The 20,388-nt window shown below is 34.4% G+C and overlaps 1 protein-coding gene across 2 annotated transcripts in view; it reads right to left on the bottom strand.

The window, feature by feature from the left end:
- Nucleotides 1-8,431: 8,431 nt before the first annotated feature.
- AEBP2 (AE binding protein 2) overlaps nt 8,432-20,388 on the bottom strand; it is a 67,092-nt gene continuing 55,135 nt past the window's right edge. For both annotated transcript variants that reach the window (XM_043881089.1, XM_043881090.1), the window contains exons 6-9: nt 14,932-14,999; nt 12,888-13,001; nt 10,565-10,591; nt 8,432-10,018 (exon numbers count right to left, since the gene is read on the bottom strand). In XM_043881089.1, coding sequence (XP_043737024.1) covers nt 9,973-10,018; nt 10,565-10,591; nt 12,888-13,001; nt 14,932-14,999 — 255 coding nt within the window. In that variant the 3' untranslated portion in view covers nt 8,432-9,972. The remainder of the gene's footprint in view (nt 10,019-10,564; nt 10,592-12,887; nt 13,002-14,931; nt 15,000-20,388) is intronic.

Raw genomic sequence — 20,388 nt, 5'->3', positions numbered from 1 at the left:
CGCCTCCTCAAACATGAAGTCCTTTTTCATGTTTTTTTTTTTAACTTCTCTTCTCACCTCCTCAAACATGAAGTCCTTTTTCATTTCAGCCCAACAATACACTAAGCTTTATTAAACACAGGCTCCAAGAAGCTGAAATTATTCTTTCAATGCTTTGTTCAAGGCAGCATCACCAATGCTTGGGATTATGCTGGGATGGGGTCAAGTACTTGATATATATATTTGAAATAACTGCTCTTGCCTCAAGGGTTTTCAGACTTGCTATTCTCTGCTAGAAACATTCTTCCCTGAGATACCTTAATCTATATTAAGGCTCTGAACTATGTGCCTTCAGGGATTTGCTCTCAAGTCACCTTATCAATAAGGTTTTATCAACTACCCCACTTCCACTGCATCACAAATCCTCTTCCATCCTCATTTTGTTTTTCTTCACAGCATTTACACCACATAACCCACTGTATATTTCATTCGTTTGTATACTGCCTTTCATCTGCCATCCACACAGTTTTCAGTCCCATGAGATCAAGAATAGTGGCAAGCCCTTACCCTTTACACAGGCGCTTAAGATTTTACTTTCTACTAACATTTTACTGATTTTGTATGTAAACTTCAGGACATTCTAAGTGTGACAGCCCTATTTCTTTGCTAGAAATACTTATTCTCACATCTCCAATGTAAAGAAAACAGCTAAGGACTTCCATCCTAAGTCACACAACTACTTTACACAAGTGTTAGTCGCTCAGCTGTGCCCGACTTTGTGACCCCATGGACTGCAGCCCACCGGGCTCCTCTGTCCATGAGATTTTCCAAGCAAGGATACTGGAGTGGGTTGCCATTTCCTTCTCCAGGGGATCTTCCCAACCCAGCGACTGAACCGGGGTCTCCCGCACTGCAGGCAAATTCTTTACCGACTAAGCTACAAGGGAAGCCCCAACTATCTTAAAAACAGATATAAATTATGAAATTATGATTAAACCATGTTTTAATTAAAAAACTGCCTTAACGTGTTTAATGCTACCCAATTATATCTAAGAATAAGCATATTGCATTTATTCACTATTAATAAATCTTAATAATCTGAAGTCAGAAGCACTGAATTTTTAATGTTTCCAATGCCTACTTGGAATACAAAGACAAAAAAAATACAAAAGTGTTTAATGTCTCTAGATAAACAGAAAATGTGAATACTTAACAGTATTTGCTGATCCATTTCAAAATCATTATGCTGAACACCAGACACGAAGGAGTACGTGTGTGTGTATGTGTGATTCCATTTATATAGAATCTTAGAAAACGCAAACCAATCTATATTAAACAGAGAATACAGATCAGCAGTTCCCAGAGGCTGGAGTAAGGGGGCAGAATGAACTGCACAGGAGGAAACCTATAGAAGTTAACTGACGCGTTCTGTATCTTGATTGTGTTGGTGATTTCATAATTATGAGTGTCTGTCAAAACGCACCTAAGAGAACAGTAAAAATTGACTAAGATAAATACTTCATGAAATCATTAAATGGCTAAAATGACTTTCTATGACTACATGAAATTGGCGGAGCTTTTTTTACCTAAGCATAATCAGAGAAACTAAGGAAACTACATGAGATTTCTTCCAGTGACAACAAAAGACTGCATCCAGAGTGGGCTTGAAGGGATCTTAAGAAGATATAAAATCCCATGGACAGAGGGGCCTGATGGACTACAGTCCATGGGGTTGCAGAAGAGTTAGACACGACTTAGCAACTAAACAATAAACTGGAAAACAAAGACCTCTAATTACTCACCTATTGTCAGAATCAAGTAAATAAAGCTTTACCTGAAGGACATTATTCACTACTTCAAATGCACCAGAAAAGGAACTCAAGCACCACGAGAAACACAGTAACATGGGATCAGAAGAAGAAAACAACAATTCTCCAAATCCCGAACCTGAAGTCACAGAACATTGCAATCTTGAGAGATTCAGAAGGGCTGTCATGAAGAAACACAATGAGCTACAAGAAAATTCAGAAAAAGTATTTTAAAAATTAATGAACAGAAAGAACACTTTAATAAACAGACTGAGACTGTAAAAGAGAACCAAACAAATTCTGGAATTAAAGCACTCAATAACTGAGATGAAGAACACATTAGAAAGCGCTGGATATAAAGCAGATGGTAGGGAAGAGAGAACTGCTCTTCAGGTGAGTCTGAAAATAGAAATCTAGAAATGATGCAGGTAGAAAAGGAAAGAATAAGATCTAAAAGGAGAAGAAACTCTGCGAGAGCTATCAAGTAATAGGAAAAATGGGTGTACCAGAAGAGAGGGAAAAGAGAATTTATTTAAAGAAGTAATTGCTGAGAAGTTTCCAAACCTGGAGAAGGAACTGGATGCACAAGTCTAAGAAACTAAGAGAACACCTAATTCCCTCAATGCAAAAAGACCTCTTCCCATATACATCATGTTAAAACTGTCAAAAGCCAGTGACAAAGAGTTTTAAAGACAGTCAAGGTAAAAAAAACCAAAGAGTAACCTACGAAGAAACTCCCATTAGACTACCAGCAGCAGTGTCAGTACCAGCCTTCCCCAGCGGCTCAGTGGTAAAGAATCTGCCTGCAATAAGGCAGGAGACCCAGGCTCAATCCCTAAGTCGAGAAGATCTCTTTGAGAAGGAAATGGCAACCCACTCCAGGATTCTTGCCTGGGAAATCCCATGGACAGAGGAGCCTGGTAGGTTACAGTCTATAGTGTTGCAAATCAGTTGGGACATGGCTGAGCTACTAAACAACAAGCTTTCTCAGTAGAAACACTACAGGATAGGAGTGAGTGGAATGACATACTCAAAATACTGAAAGATAAAAACTGTGAGCCAAGAATACCCTATCCAGCAAAGTTACTCTCTAGATATGAAGGAGAAGTATAGGATTTCCCAAACAAAAGCTGAGGAGGTTCATGACCACAAGGCAGGTGGCACAAGATGAGGGTTGGATCCTTGGGTGGGGGAAGATCCCCTGGGGCAGGAAATGGCAACCCATCCCAGTATTCTTGTCTGGAAAACTCCATGGACAGAGGGGCCTGGCGGGCTCCAGTCCATGGGGTCACGAAAAGTCAGACTATGACTGAGCACACAAAGACACAGGGCTGCCTTACAAAAAATGTTGAAAGATCTTCCTTCTGAAATGAAACGACACAAAACTTTGAGTAAGGTAATAGAATTTCTAATTCTAATAGAATCAGAAAACGGTAATTCTGTACTAGAATGAAAGTAATTAATTAATTAATTAAACACTGTTAAACATTTAATTACAACGTAAAGGGGAAAAAGAAGTAAAAATAACTATAGTGATGTTAATTTGGTAAATAGAAAGGAATAATTTGGGACCACAAAAATACTGTGGAAAATTCATATAGGCAAATGAAGATAAGATGCTATCAGCAGGAAAAGAACTATTTTATCTATGAGAAATTTATATACATCCCATGGTAACCATGCAATAATTCTAGGTAAGACACAAAACACAACAGAAGAGGAACTAAGAAAAACATTACAGAAAACCAAGCTAAAATGGCAGACAGAAATAGACACAAAAGAAACAACAAAGATACAGAATAACCAGAAAATAAAAGATAAAATTAATAAGTCCTTGTTCACCCATTGTTAATACCACCCTAAATGTAAACGGAGTGAATTTATCAATCAAAAAGGTACAGGGTGTGGGAATTCCCTGGCAGTCCAGTGCTCAGGACTTGGGTGCTTTCACTGCGTGGCCCTGGTTCAACCCCTGGTCAGGGAACTAAGATCCCACAAACCACATGCTTCAGACCAAAAAAAGAAAGATACATACATACATGCTGGTTGAAAAGATTAAACTAACAAGACCCAACTATATGTTGCCTCCAGAAGACTCAGCTCTTAAGACAAACACAGGCAAAAAGTGAAAGAAGATGACATTCCAAGCAAACAGCAGACAAAACAGACCCCAAAAGGGTAATGAGAGACAAAGATGGACAGTATATGATGATAAAGGGGACGATTCATCAAGAAGGTATAACAGTTAATAAGATATATACCTATTACATAAGGGCACCAAAATACACAAGGCAATTATTAACAGACCTATAGAAAGAAACTGACAGCAAGAGAGTTAAGAGTAGGGGACCTTAACACCCCACTTACATCAATGGACAGATCATCCAGATAGGATGCCAACAAGGAGACAGCAGTCTTAAGTAAAACAACACATCAGATGGACTTAATAAGTATCTGTGTCAGACATTTCATCCAAATGTAGCAGAACACACATTCTTCTCAAGATCACATAGAACATCCTCAAGAACAGACCATATTCTGGAATGTAATACCAAGTCTCAATAAATTAATTAAGACCCAGATCAAACATCTTTTGCAACCCACAGAAATGAACTATAAGAAAAAACTGGAAAATTTCCAACTATGTGGAGACTTAACAACATGTTAGTGAACAACCACTGGGTCAACCAAAGAAGAAATGTTTTTATACCTGAAGATGAATCAAAACGTAAATACACCATTACCAAATCTATGGGATGCAGCCAAAGTGGTATTAAGAGGGAAATTCACAGCGATACAGGCCTACCTCAAGAAACAAGAAAAATTTCAAATAAAAATTCAAACCTTACACCTAAAGGAATCAGAAAAAGAGCAAAGTCCAAAGTCAGTAGAAAGAAGGACGTGAAGATCAGAGGAGAAATAAATGAATTAGAGGGTAAAAAACAATAGATTTTTTTAAAAAAGAAAATTGACAAACCTTTAGCTAAACTACGAAAAAAGTATCTGATAAATAAAATCTGAAAACAAAAATGAGAAACTACAACAGATACCACAGAAATACAACAGATTATAAGAGAATACTATGAAAAGTATATGCCAACAAACTGGACAACATAAGAGAAATGGATAAATAGTTAGAATCATGTAACCTTCTAAGACTGAATCATGAAAAAACAGAAAACCTGAATGGGCCAATCATTAGACCAATCACTAGCAGAGAAATTGAAATACTAATAAAAAACCTCCCCAAAAACAAAAGTCTAGGACCAGATGGCTTCACATGTGAATTCTACCAAACAATCAAAGAAAAGCTAGAGTCAGACTCTTTCAAAAAACTGAAAAGAGAAAATGCTTCTAAACTCATTTTACAAGGCTAGCACAAGGACAATACAAAAAAAAAAAAAAATTACAGGCAATGTCACTGATGAACACAGAGGCAAAAGTACTCAACAAATACTAGTAAATCAAATACATGTGTGGAAGAACAAAACAGGTAAAGCAGGTCAACTGGTAATCAGACTGAAACTCAACTTTTGATGATGAGCAAACTGCAGTGTATACAGAAGTCAAAATGTAATGTCATGGCAAATCTTCTGACCTACTCTTCTGCAATGCTCAATGATGTTAACACAAAACTACTTGCACTGGGCCCAGCAACCAAGAGTAAATGTGCACCATGCTCACATCTACTATTCTTAGCTATACACTAACTAAATTTGTGTAACTTAGCTACACAAATTTGCTTTTCTAAAAGGAAAAAATCCCTCAAACATGTAATAACCTTCTATGAGTCTTATTAGGCATCCCAATATAAATGAATTCCTGAAATGGCTTTAACAGGAACATAAAAACCCTTAGCAATTTCATAATAAATCTGTAAGACTTAAAAAATGTAGCTCTCCCACTAGCAGGGTCTTTTAAGTACTGAAAAGGAAAAAAGGTCCTTACAATGCTGTAAGATAAAAACATTAAGATAAATTAATCAAATACTAGGTAACTCCTTTAAAATAGTGTTATTACTTCAAAACATGTTACTCATACCATAAATATAACTGAAGTCTTATTATTTTAAAAAGGGCTTCTACAAGTATGTGTGTGTATATATGAATCACTTTATAGTACACCAAAAACTAACAAAACATTATAAATCAACTGTGCTTCAATAAGGGGAGGGGCACTCTACAAAAACAAGATTGAGAACATTTTTCCCAAAAGTAAACAAACTAAAAATACTCCTATTACAACTGAGTATGTAAAAATATAACATCAATAATTCTTTTCATTGAGAATGTTTAGGCAAACTGTAGTTCCCTTTATAGGGTTCACATATAAAGAATATTACCACAGTATGATTTAAGCCAGTGTGCTTCAGCCATACTCTCCAAAATACCTTTCTATAACAAGTAACTCACCTATAACACTCATTCAATAAATATTTTAGAGACTAATTTTGTACCATGTATCATGTTAGGGACTAGCTATGGCTGAAACACTCAAAACGACTTTGTAGTGGTATTACAACACATATTTATTTTCTCTTCCACACTGTGAAAAGCCATTTGGTATAGCACAAAGACTACTGACCTAGAAAAAAATATGGGTTGCAATTCCTGCTCTGTTTACAAGTCCTTTTTAATTTTCACAGTAATATAGAACCATGTGTTATATACCATGCAAATCTGATTCAGAGAATGAAGTGGACTATGTAAATTTTTTTTAAATTTTTTTAATTTAAAGTAATTCAGAACTTGTTACATTCTCAAGGCTACTGAAGCTCATAACCATTAGAAATAACAAAATACTCTAAACCCTTAAAAATCAAAAAAACTCCTCAGACTTTATTTGTATTAAAGCTAGTGTTCGAACTGCAAAACGTCCTCCACTAGGTCAGATTCTTTTAAGACTTAAAAAAGAAAAATATATAAGACATTTTCTCTTAAAATCTTACCTTTTAAGAAACACTTCTTACATTTTAAAAGTAGAAAAATACTATTCATTAAAACAAAAAAAAAATAACACTTCTCTCAACAAACAAACAAAAAACCCCCAAGACATTCAAATGACATATATGATTGTACTCTTTTTAATAAAGGCTTTATATATAAGCATTTCCTTGTAGGTGTACAACCCCCGGCCTTGCTATACATATAAATGGATCAGTTTTTCCAATAGAGAATCTACCTAAATAAGAATTTCTCTTTGTCTTTTAGAGAACATATGAAAAGGTATTAGACTTTAAAAAGAAAAGAAAAAAAGCTGTAATCATATAGGAAGCCCCCCATCAACTATTTTAAAGACTTCAACCATATTTACCCATTTTTATACCTTATTCAAATATCTAACACTTTTGCTAATCATATGATTTTTTAAAAGAATTCAAACAGCAAACAATAAAAGATGTATTAAATAAGTATGGCAAATTCTATCCTTTTAAGAGTACTTGCATATTTAAAACATTTTATTAAGATGTGAAAGGGAGGGGAAGTTTCACAAAGATTTACTGATATGATTATCAATGCTTTCAATGAGAATAAAACAGATCTTGAAATACGAATTGAGAGTCAACTACTGTCCACCTTAATTTTCCTTCATCTGAAGTTCAGAGGTAATATGTGTCCACTTTAGGGAAGATTTATATTTGAAAAAGTTTATTAGAAAAATAAACAATTTTAAATTTTACAATATTTTCCACTTCCAAGAGTCTTTCAGATAGAGAAGATGAGCCTTATGATTTAAACATGATCCAATTTACAAAATCTCATTTAGTCCTATTGAGTAAAACAAAATACAGTAACAAATAGGGAAATGTTAGTAACTATTAAGAACTCCAGTGTAAAAGTTAAAAAAGTTAAAAAAAAAACAAAACACCATTTGTTGCATGTATCTAGACTGGCCATATTTATACTCTCATGTATATTAAAAAGCTTCACTGAAATTTAATGTGCTGCTTTATTACCAAGATAATACTATCATATTAAAATATAATTTGTGCAATCTAGGTTTATTTTATAGAAAAAATTATCAACTATAACCAGGGATTGACAAATTTTTCCTTAAAAGGTCAGATAGTAAACATTTTGTGCTTTCAGGTAATAAAGTGTCACTACTTAACTCTGTCACACAGGAAGAAAGCAGCCACAAGTAAATGAATGGGTATGCCTGTGAGCTGTGGTTTTGCCTGCTGCTAAAAAGACAATGCATATTATATATATATGTATATATATATATATGGGGTGAGGGGAAGAGACGCAGAGGGCAGGTAATACAGGGATAGGAATAATAATATAGATGGATAGCTATTACTAAATAAACATTATAAAATAAAAATTTCCACACTTATTTCCCAATCATAATTGCATGTGTGTATATATGTATACATACAAGTTATAAAACTATTTCATTTGAATTTCATATTCTTTTTGGTGTGTGTAAATAGTATCAGAACAAAGTCAGATAAGCAGCAGAGTATCATGAGTGACTGAATACTCAGAGGGTAATCAATAACCATGAAATTTGGTTTTGACCATCTTAGTATTTCTACACAATGGGAAAACTAATTTATTTGCTGTGCCCCTGAAGAAAACATTAGATGTATAATTCAGATGTCGTTTTAAAACTTAATTGAATTGTTACAATTCTGAAACTAAATGTGATTTGCTTTGTTTTATTAGAAAAAATACTCAGGCAAGGTCTACAATCATCGGTCAATTAAGAATGACTTACAAGAACATGAGGCAATAAAATAAAAATACAGGTACAAACTATATATCTGAAACACTATTTGGCAATTTTATAACAAATCAAAATTTAAAAAGAACAAAGGAGATTGCAGATTACTTCGTAGATACAGAATAAAGCAATTGATGAAGTGCTTAAGCAAAAGAAAACAAAAAATAGTAAGAAAACACACTGCTTTTCTTTTCAAAAATAAAATCACATTTGCTACAGATCGCATGAATAATACCCTTATTAAACAACCATTCCAGAACGTCTTACAGAAGCAGTGCTTTTATTTGCACTTCATTTAATTTTATATGACTTACTTCATGTATATAGCTCTTTAACCCCACTGTTAACCAATAAAGCCTCCCATAATTTTTATCATTTTTAAAAATTTTTTTAAAGTAAATGAGAAATGATTTATGTATCATGGAACCTTTCCCATTTTGGAACCAAAAGGCTTATTAATTCTATATTTTTGTCTATTCTTTCTTTAAAAAATTTTAGTGTAAAAACTGCTGGTTTTTTTAATATCACTGTAGTAAAGTGAAAACTCCTCAATCAGGAGTAGTTTCTGCAGTTTGACTGCATATAACCACATACTTTACAATATGTCCTTCCAACAGTAAGGAAATAATTGATTTCACGGTCACTGTCAGAAATGAGTGCCATAATTCTATTATGGGTAATAGGTCCTCCCTCAAAGACTTTCTGGAAGGATGTTCAATGTGTTTTGCTCTTATAGATATTAACAGTAGTACATAGTCCCTTAAGTCTGCAAAAGACATTTATTGTTAAAGAAGGTGCTTTATTAACAATTCCTCTGGCAGCACTAGTGAATTACAATATCCTTCAATATTATTTCTACCCATAATATATACATTTAACTTTTCATGCCTCTAGAAAAACATCTACAGTACATTTCATAATATAAAAATATATTACAAATCTGAATTATTTACAAGCAATGTTCTATTAACTCTATGCAACATTTGTTTGATACAATACTAACAAGTTACACATACTTCCATTTCTGTAAGTTAAAAAAAAAAAAAATCCATATGGCTTCTTGCTTACCAAGCAAGAAAGTGATTTTATTTTCCTTTTCAAAACCAACTTTGGTGCATAAAGGATTCAGTTTGAAGATACTTGTAAAAAAAATACGATTTTTCTTATGTTAAGAAAAAAACAGCTCACAAACCAAATGCTTTCCTCAAAAAGAAAAAAAAATAGAGGCTTATTATATAGGTTAAAATGAAAATATGAGGATTATTCAAATAATTTGAAATAGAGGTTTTTCAAAAACCGTTAACAGATTAGTTATATAGGTAAATATTAACATACTGTACTCCATGAGAAAACCCTACTCCTGAAAGGGGAGCCACCAGACATTCTGCAACACTCTTTAACAGAAATTCTCAGCCCTAATTCGATAGACGAATTTTTAGTTGATTGCAAATGTCGTTCACTGTTTGCTTAAATACAAATTGAACACTTTTCTTATCAGAGTTCTGCAAAAGAACACAAATGGCAACCAATCACATCTATTTATCATAATTGAAAGGTAAATTATCTCTCGATAATTTTCATTGTCTAATATTTCCTAGTAAGACTTCAAATCAATAGACACTGTCAAGATAAATATCCTTACAGTGCTTTTAGTATTTGTAAGGGCACATGTTGTAATTGGTTTTCTTTCCAATATCAACTACTGTAATCACTAAAGGGTTTAAAAAAAAAAGCAGCTTAAAGCAGCAAGCATGCAAAGCCTTTAAGAAGCTGATCCGCTAAGTTGCCAGAAGAGTGTTTGCTCAGTCTCCCACAGTACCACTCCATGAAGATGTGGATATACAGTAATATATTAATATATTCCACAGAAGAGCCTACTTCATTCACAGAATGTTTACACTAAGCATAAATATTCTAAATATTGGATTTAAGGAAAAAAAGGAAGGGGGTTGATTCTAATGTGCAACTTTTACTAAAACCCATTGTCAGTGACTAAGACTGCAGGTGTCCCCGCTTGTTTGCTTTTTATGTATTTATTTATTTTTTACCTCTTCAACCTCTTCTGCGGCATTGTTCTAGAAAAAGAGAAAAAGGGATAATTTTTTATTCAACTGAATGAAAAACACATATGAAGTGCTTCAAAAATACAAATATGTATAAGAAATAGGAAATGTGACAATCACTGATCACCATGAAAATTTATTTCCTAAGCATTCACACGATGGATAAAAATTTAGTTACATAATATACAACTTTTTAACAAATCCTTTTCATGTAACCTATTAATGTGTTTCTAAAAAAGAATCTCATGTTTAAATTTATATGAAACAAATTAGTGTTTAGTGTTTAAATTTCATATAAGTGTCCTTTTTACTGCTATTTTTGAAGCTAATATATTTTTTGAATGTTTGTCATGCTTTCATTTTGAGATGTGCATAAGCTGCAAACTTTTTCTCCTAAAACAAATTAGAATAATTCTTTCTTCCCCTCTTAATTGCACATGCTTTCCCACTCCAAGTCCAAGCACTGCTAAGCTGCTACAGCATGGCAAATGTAGGGGGTTCTAGAAGTCCGCACCACTTTAGGGTAGATTTGATTCTAATTTCCAGAATCATAGAAGCATGAAAGTTTATAGACTCAAGATTAAATGGTAAGATGGGTGGAAGATGGTTTACAACTAAAGAAAATTAACTCCACAGAAGTACCAAATACATCTTAAGAATGTATATCTTCATTACCCCAGAAATTAATAACAACTGCAGAATTATACCCTGAGAACAGGCGATGCAAGTCCTATGCACTTCTGGACATCGGTTCTGAGCTTGAACAATTTTTTTGTCACTTTTCACCAAAATATCTAAACTGCTTCCTATATAGCGTAAGAACAGCAAAAATAAGCTGATTTTGTGAAAAAGGAACACTCTCATAGAGAGTGGGAAGTAGAATGCAGGGCAGAAACACAAAAGTTAGTCTCAACCTTTTATTTAAAATTCATGCCCCTTTATCAATTCACTGCTTACGGCATGTTTAGGACCATTCTTGGTTCTCCCAAAATACCACTATTTTAGGATGCTAGTTTTAATCACTCCCTTCAAAGAATAAGCAGAAATAAGCCCTAAATTAGGTGCCAGTAAATAAAGAATATCCAATTATTTTTCTTTAAAAAGAGAAAGGTAAAATCATTTAAGGTTATTTCACTGTTCTCTCTGCTAGCTAGTTTCTTGATAACCTAGCTCATTCCACAAAAAAAAAAACAACAACGGACTTATCACACTTAGCACCTTCCCCAAAAGATGCTTTAAAAATCTGGAAGCATCTCAATGTCTCCTTGCAGCAAGGGCCATTATGCGAGAATCTCACTCTCAAAAGATGTCTCACATTCCAAAAAGTTGAGTCGTAGAATGAACAAAACCTTCCAATCAAAATCTTTGTTTCAAATTTTGGCACAAGACATAGTACCTTTAGGACAGCTGAAATTCACATTTGGGATTATCAATCATCATGTCACCTTATTCTTATCCAAACTACTACTGTATAAAGTATATATTAAACTAGAATTCCTTTTTAAAATACAGAAAGTTCACCCATTAAGAGTGTCTTTTAAGCATTTTCAACCACTTGTTTAATCACCATAGTATATGTCATTTGCACACAGGCAGAATGAAGCTCAGTCACATCCTGGTTGTGTCATTTTGGGCAAGCTATGTACCTCTTGCCTCAGATTTCTAATCTGTAAAACAAGACATAAGAACACCTACTTCACAGGCCTGCTGTGAGGAGGAAGTGTTACGTAAAGCACCTAGCACAGTGACTCAGCAAATGGCCAGAAATGGTGGTCTCTTCTCCTTCCCCTACACTAAACACATTCCATATGCACGACACACAAAAACAAAGCTAAGATCAAAAAACTTGGAAATGTGAACACTCCAAGCTACCTCTTAAAAACAAGCACAGTAATATTTGATCTGCTCTTTTGAAAAGTCTAGGAAGAGTCTAAGTTTAAGAACTTCAACCATAAATGGTATTTAGTGAACACATGATGTATGTCCAGGTCTACCTGTCTGATATTATTAAAAAATAACTACATACTTAAACAAAAGGCACTAATTTTCAAAACACTCTACATCACAGTCTAAGCTATTCAAGATAAATCTGGAATTAACGGGACATATAAACTTGACCAAAATATTGCCCTTCTAGAGTCTACAATTTATGTATCACTGTGATGTAATTTCCATACACAAAGTCCCAGAAAGCAAGATATGCTTGATACTGAAACTCAGTACTTAAAATAATTCCCGACCTTATATCCAAAATTTAAGATTTACGATTATAATCCAAAGTGAAACATCAAAGCAAGAATTAAATTACCTGTATATGTTTGGGTCCAAAAGCAAGGCAGTATCTTTGGGTAGCTTTGATAAATGAACTACTTTAGTTTTTAATTGATGTCGTTCACTTTCATTCACCCACACATCAGGCAGACTGTGAATTAAAAAAACAAGTCATATATAAAGTAACATTAAGTTTAAAGTTATCCTTCACATACCTTCACATTACTCACATTACCCAGCTTTTTCTGACTTGTCTGACTGGGTCACCTAGGTTAACAAGCTTATCAGACACCAAGGAAACTCAGTAGTCTAAGTAATGGGATGTAGAGACCCAGTCAGAAAAAGGTATGGCAAAATTTTAGACATAAATCTGGAAATGATTTTTGATGGCAAAGTCATCCCACAACTTGGAAACACATATTAACACACTGCCTGTCTCTTAACTGGCTAAGTGAAATTAGAGGATGATGTGATAAAAAGCTGAAATCTAGTTTCTTTACAAAGAAATAAGAAGTAAAAACCCCACCAGGTTAATTTCCACTTTGAAAAAAAAGAATTTCAGAATAAAAGCATTTTGATATTTGGACTGATCAATTTCTAAAATATTAAGAATACAGACATCTGAATATAATTTTTTTTAAAGGAACTGTTATAAACCTTACTATAAAAAGAGCTCTTACAAATCAGTATGAAAAAAGTGAACTTTCATTAGGGGAAAAAGAATAGGGGAGACAAAGGACATAAACCATTAATTCACCAAAGATGCAGTTTCTCATAATCAAAGAAATGCAAAATTTAAGAACTCCAATAGCCAGTGTTGAAATAAGTCAGAAATAAGCTCTCTAATGTCATAGATGAGGCTAGAAGCTGACACAAGCTTTCAGGAAGGCAATGCCTATCTCCATAACATTTTCCATAGCTTGTAAATAAAAACAAATTTTAACATTTTTTTAACAGTGGAGAAAAATGGGTAACTTTAAATGTTCAGTAAAAAGTTCATTAAATAAATTTTACACAGACGTTTCAAAATATTTTAGAATAACATTTTTTTTAAAACCTGGACGGGAGGGGGTAAAAGGAAGTGGAAAGTATGTCCTACACTCACAGACATTTGATAATCACAGGATTTTTAAAAAGTTAAACAGATTTCTTTACTTCAATATGCTAATGTGCACTGTAAACTCCCAAATCTATTTTTTAAATTTATTTTTATTTGGAGGATAACTGCTTTACAATGTTGTGCCAGTTTCGGCCATACAACAACGTGAACCAGCATGTACATGTGTCCCCTTCCTCTTAAACCTCCCCCCACTCCTCACCGCATCCCAAATCTATTTTTAAAGCTCTTAATTCATATTATGTTCATTAACATCTCTTTGGACTGGAGTTTGGGGAATGATATTGTAGAAAAATATATAATAACAAGAATTAGTATGGACTATCTCTTATTAATTTTTAATGAGATTCCATTCATTTCAATTTATTCTATTACTGGTGCTTTTCTATGATATACCTTCATTTACCTTCTGCAACAACTAAAAAATTTTTTAAGAATAAAAGGAATATTGAACATGAACTATCCAAATTAAGGAGCACATGGGTCAGAACCACTCTAATAAAAGAGTACTAAAACTCAAAGAAAAATATAACACTCCTAGAACACTCTCCAATTGCTTTTTTCAATAAAATATCATTAATAGTGTCCTGAAAAATGTTTAGAAATTGTTAAAATAATTGACTCAAAGGCTTAACTAAGGTTGCTTACGCCCCATCCTACTTGAAGGTTATTAAAAGTTCTAAAAATAATCACATCCTAAAAATGATTAAAAATTGCTATGACAACTTACATTAAAAAAACTATTTTAAAAGTTAATTTTAAAGCTTATACCTTGAGCCAGGTACTCTTAAGAGCCTTTACAGATTATCTTTTTCATGCTGACAACCTCAAAATGTTCTGTGATTTCATTCCTGTAAGTCTCCTATATTTGAACCCAATAGCTTAAGTAATTTTTGAGTAAAAGATTTTAATAAGAGTAAGAAATCAGTCTATTAGTTATATATGCAGTATTCCAAATACTTACATGTCTTCAGGCATCCAATGAAGCAAAAGTTTTATCTTTCCAGAATCCTCTTTTCTCTTAGCTATTACCTAGCAATGATATAAAATAAATTACAGTAACTATTTATAAAACATCATTCTAATAGGCTTTAAAAAAGCTTTCGGTCCTAACCAAGAACTGAAGTGTTTGTGTCTGGGACCAGGTGTTACCACCACATCTTGTCCTACCCTAGTTCGTAGCAATTCCACCCTTGATCATCTATTTTCACAAAAGAGAAAAAGTGAAGTAGCTTTATACAGCCAAAGACAAAAACCGTATTATCTCCTAAAATGCTGTTTATTTTACTATCTACTAAATCTTTAGCTGAGCCAGAATACCAACCAAGAATCCACATTGGCTAAATGGGTTGGTTTTTTTTTTTTTTTGGGGGGGGGGAAGGGGGGAGCCGTGAAATGTGTTTGAAGAACAAATGAATAGTGAAGGAAAAAAGAACATTGGGAAGGGACAAGTCTCCTTTTTATGATTAAGGTATTTGTCATTTGTGTGGAGGCTTTTTGTTTGTGGGTTGATTCGTGTTATTTTAAATGAAACATTAACCAATCAGTGTTAAGGTTTGATTTTAAGGAATTTGGTTTGATTTTAAGGTGTGATTTGATTAAGGAATCTAAGTTAAAGTGTGGATCAACTAGAGCTATAAGGACCTATGTAAGTGTAGGAAAAACAAAATGCTTGTCTTTCATTACCAGATGCTAAAAACTAAAGTAATGATTCTTAAAAATCAATCAAAATGGCATTTTATAACTCTGAGAACTTCCATATTAATGAAATTAGAACGCTAGTGTTTTAATAATCTACATGTCAATATTTTTTACCAAGTTTTTAAGTTTCAAATAGCCTCACAAATTAATGTTATGTGTCATCCTCAAAACATATTAGCAGTAAAAGCAGTACTTCACACAAATACAAAACACTTTCTAGCCTCATTATTTAAAACCCTATAGTTAAGTACTCTAAATCTAGACTCAGTAATAGGATTAATTTAAAAGCCCAAAGACAGATCTGAAGATGCTAAAACAGACTATCTCTACATACAAAGAAATAAGATATAAAAATAATGCAATGCAACCAAGTATAGCAAATCAACTGACTGGTAACTGGGATTCTGCTGACCTCTTCTGGAGAAGGCTCAAAGAAAATGTCTCAATTAAGGAAGACAAGTCAGGCAAACTGAACAGCATAGCACACCACGTAAATATCCTTATGTAAAACGTTTCACTACCAGTATGCCTATCAAATTAACCATAAAAGCTAACTTGACACCAGAAAACTCCTATTTACAGTTAGTACTGAGCACTGACTATGAACAGAAATGATTCTGTTTAATACAAACCGCCTTCATCCACCTTCCTCAGTCACAGTCACAGAACCTTCAAGGATTTCCTCACCTAGCTCCTTTCCTGTCTGTTGTGTCCAAGGAAGACCATTACCCATTATGGATGTTTCTTCCTTCCAATTCCCCCAGGAAAAAGCATTCTTCAGATTATATTACACCTTTTGTTACTTCTCCTCAGTCAAGGTACCTCTGCCACCACAATGTCGCTTGGGGTGCAAAACCACTGTTATTCCTAGGTTTTTAAAAATTTATTGATAACAAACAGCTATCAATCATGTTCTTAAACCCTCACAGATGTTTTCTACAAATGCAAAACTTTTCATTTTCATAGACTATGTTAACAGAGTAAATTTAAAGTTTTCTTCCAGAAAACTAATATCACATTTTTAGTTCCTCCATTTTTTGATCATTTTTACTTCTCCTGTGGTCAGCTTAAGGATTTCATCTCAAGGATCGGCTCTAGTGAAATCATGTGAAAACTGATGCTACACTTTTTAAAAGAGAACCTTACCTATCATCATCGCCTCTATTCCCTAACAGGTAGAGGTCCCTGTTAAATACTAGACCATTATTTCATCAGATTTATTACCCTTTTAAATCATTAAATGTTGACAGGTCCCAAACCTCATTCCTTCAATTTCTTCTCTTTTCTATTTAATACGTCCTAGGTGATCTTATCCAGTCTGGTATCTTTAAACACCCTAATAGACGAGAAACTTCCATTCTTATCTGTAGCCGCTTCTCTCCCCTAAGCTCAGATTCATATCCATCTGCCTACATGACAAAACCATTAGATGATCCACAGAATGTGTTGAAATTACGGCCCTTGATATTCCCCTCTCCTTCAACCTGGGCTTCCGTCGTGGCTCAGTGGTAAAGAATCCAGCAGCCAAGCAGAAGACACAGGTTTGATCCCTGGGTCAGGTGGATCCCCTGGAGAAGGGAATGGCAACCCACTTGAGTATTCTTGCCTGAAAATTCCCATGGCCAGAGGAGCCTGGCAGGCTACAGTTGATAGGGTTGCAGAAGAGTCAGACATGATTTAGCAACTAAATAATGACTCCCTCAATCTGCTCACCTCACAGACTCTATTAAAAGGCAACTCCATCCTTTTGGCCAGCTGTCCAGGCGAAAAACATTGGCGTCATCTTATCCTCTTGTTACCATACCTGATCCATCCGTAATTCTCATCAATACTACTTTCAAATGACATCCAGAGCCTAACAATTTTTAGTATCTCCACTACAACCATTCTGGTCTTTTCTCACTTGAGATACTGAAAAGACTGACCCTTTCTCTCCCCAACACTGACCTACAATATGCTCTCAATACAGGAACTGAAGTGAGCACATTAAAACCTACATGAGAGGCAAGAGACTAGTGAGTTCTCTAAGGCAGAGGGCAGAGACAAAGATGAACACGCAAAGCTACACCAGGCAAGTTTCCAGTAATGGGAATGTTCCAATGTATTTTTTAACTATGGTGGTGGTGGTGGTGGTTTCACTGGTAAGTAAAACTGTCAAAATTCAGAGAACTGTATACTTTTTTTTTCCCCCTGGCCACAGAGCTTGCAGGATCTTAGTTCCCAGACCAGGAACTGAACTCAGGTCCCAGCACTGAAAGCATGAAGTCCTAACCACGGGCCCACAAGGAATTCCCTTGTATACTTAAAAGGGGGAGTTTGTATTTACTACATCTCAATAGAACGTTTATTTAAAAACTCACATCAGAGCATGGCTACTCAAACTCCTCCAATGGCTTCCCAACACACACGGAATAAAAAGCCAAGGTGTCAGTCCAGCCAGATTCTCCCCATTACCTCTCTGACACGTCTACTCTCTCTGCCTCAATCATTTGCTCCAGCTACACTAGCCTTTACACTGTTTCAAACATACTTGGCATAGTCCTACTTCAGGATTCTACACTTGCCTCTGGCTATGATGCCCCTTCCCCCAATAACTGAATGGTTCATATCCTCACTTTCAAGTTTTTAATTTTATTAATTTACCCTGTTTATCATGTATCCCCCATTAGACTGTAGGCATGGTTTTTTGTTTTTCATCCACTTTGTTCATTTCTGTATCATTAGTACCTGGCACGTGTAGCTGCTTAATATTTAAGTAAATGAACACATTAGCCCTAATGCCACACTCCTTTTGAGTCTGGGACCACATCTTACCAACCGCTAAAAAAAATCATAATAAAAAACTTAGAAGGTAGAAAGGGGGAATTAGAAGTATGGGATTAACAGATACAAGCTACTATACATAAAATAGATTAGAAACTAGAATTTATTGTACAGTATGATAAATAATCTGCCTGCAATGCAGGAAACTGGGGTTTGATCCCTGGGTCAGGAAGGGAGTGGCACCCCACTCCAGCATTCTTGCCTGGAGAATTCCATGGCAGAGGAGCCCTGACAGGCCCATGGGATCACCAGAGAGTCAGCACATGACTAAGCGACTATCGCTTTCACAGGTAATTATATTCAATATTTTATCATAATCTATAAAGGAATATAACCAGAAAAATTACATAAATATAACTGAATCACCTTGCTGTATACCTGAAACTAACAAAATATTGTAAATCAACTGTATTTCAATAAAAGAAAAAGATCACATGGATAAAATTTAAGTAACTTATTTTCTAGTTCACATGCTTTTTATTCAGCAAAACCCTTAAAAGTCTACTCTATCAAATCATCATGAAATATTTTTTATGATCAGTCAATCTTCAGGCTTCTTTTTTTTTACCTTTTTTTTTGATGTGAACCTTTTTAAAGTCTGTATTGAATTGATTACACTGTTGCTTCTATTTCATGTCTTCTGGCTCTCTGGCCCTAAGGCATGTGCAATCTTAGCTTCCCAACCAGGGGTCAAACCCACATCCCCCTGGCACTGGAAGGCCAAGTCTTAACCCACAAGATAGTCAGCAAAGTCCCAATCCTCAGTTTATTTCAACTTGTAAAATGATTAATACTTTGTATCTCCTATGTGTTAATACATAAATGTAAACTTGGATAATAAACATTAATTTCATAGAATAATTATAGACCTACCAAATCATAAGCCTATGTGATCAAATTCCAAAGGAGGACTTTAACCATCACTGCTGAGCAAGCTCCTAATCTTGCTGAATCCCAACAAAATTCCCAGCACAGCCATTTTAACTTTGTCTTCAAAGCCTCTAGTTTTCCTTCTGAACCTTTCTTATTTAATAAATGTATTTCCAACATTCTTTAAAAGCACATACGTATGGCAAACCTTTCCTTAAACCCAACTCACACCTATTATGTACTCCAAGCTCAGAAAAGATTCCCTTTCCTTGTGTCTAATCGTCTACCTTCTTGTCTTTGAGAATCAAAATCAGGGACTGTGAACTGAAAGTAGTCATAGAAGAAAAAGTGAAAGTACAAGAAAACCTCATTAGTAGAGGAGTTGGGAAGAATAAAAGATTCAAACCAGCAGAAATATCCATACTGATCTTTCATATTCAAATTCTCATGCATTTTGATTAGAATATATAAAACCTAAATTCTATTTCAATTGCCAAAATTAAAGAAACTCTCTTTCCAGGGATTCAAATCACTGAATCTGGTCTAAGGTTTATCTCTACTAACTCACCTACATCAAACTACAGCAATGTAAAGATGACTGGATAATAAAATGGCAAGGTGCATAAGAGGAAAACAACTCTCTATTAACTTCTAGTTAACCAAAGACAAACTAGTTGTTTTTTTTAAATTTGATATTTTGCTTTTTCCAACACAGTTATCCAACAAATATACACACAATTCTACACGCTTCAGAAACATCCACAGGAAAAAAAAAGATAAAAATTCCTTCTTTCATGAAGCTTTCACTTGATGACCATTATTGTATTTTCTGTTTAACACAAACTGTAGATGTGCATTTTAGGGGACACAGACAGCATGCAGAAACAAAGACAGGGATGTACATTAAAGGAAATCTAATATTCTAACTTTACATATAAGGAAACCAGAGGTCAGAAAACACACCTAGTTTACTTAGTCAGAAATGGATCTTCAAATGCTTAGCAGCCCAAATGTCATCCCAATTTCC

Source organism: Cervus elaphus, chromosome 22 (genome assembly GCF_910594005.1).
Source record: "Cervus elaphus chromosome 22, mCerEla1.1, whole genome shotgun sequence".
Taxonomy (NCBI): domain Eukaryota; kingdom Metazoa; phylum Chordata; class Mammalia; order Artiodactyla; family Cervidae; genus Cervus; species Cervus elaphus.
This window is presented reverse-complemented; position numbering and strand designations above follow the sequence as displayed.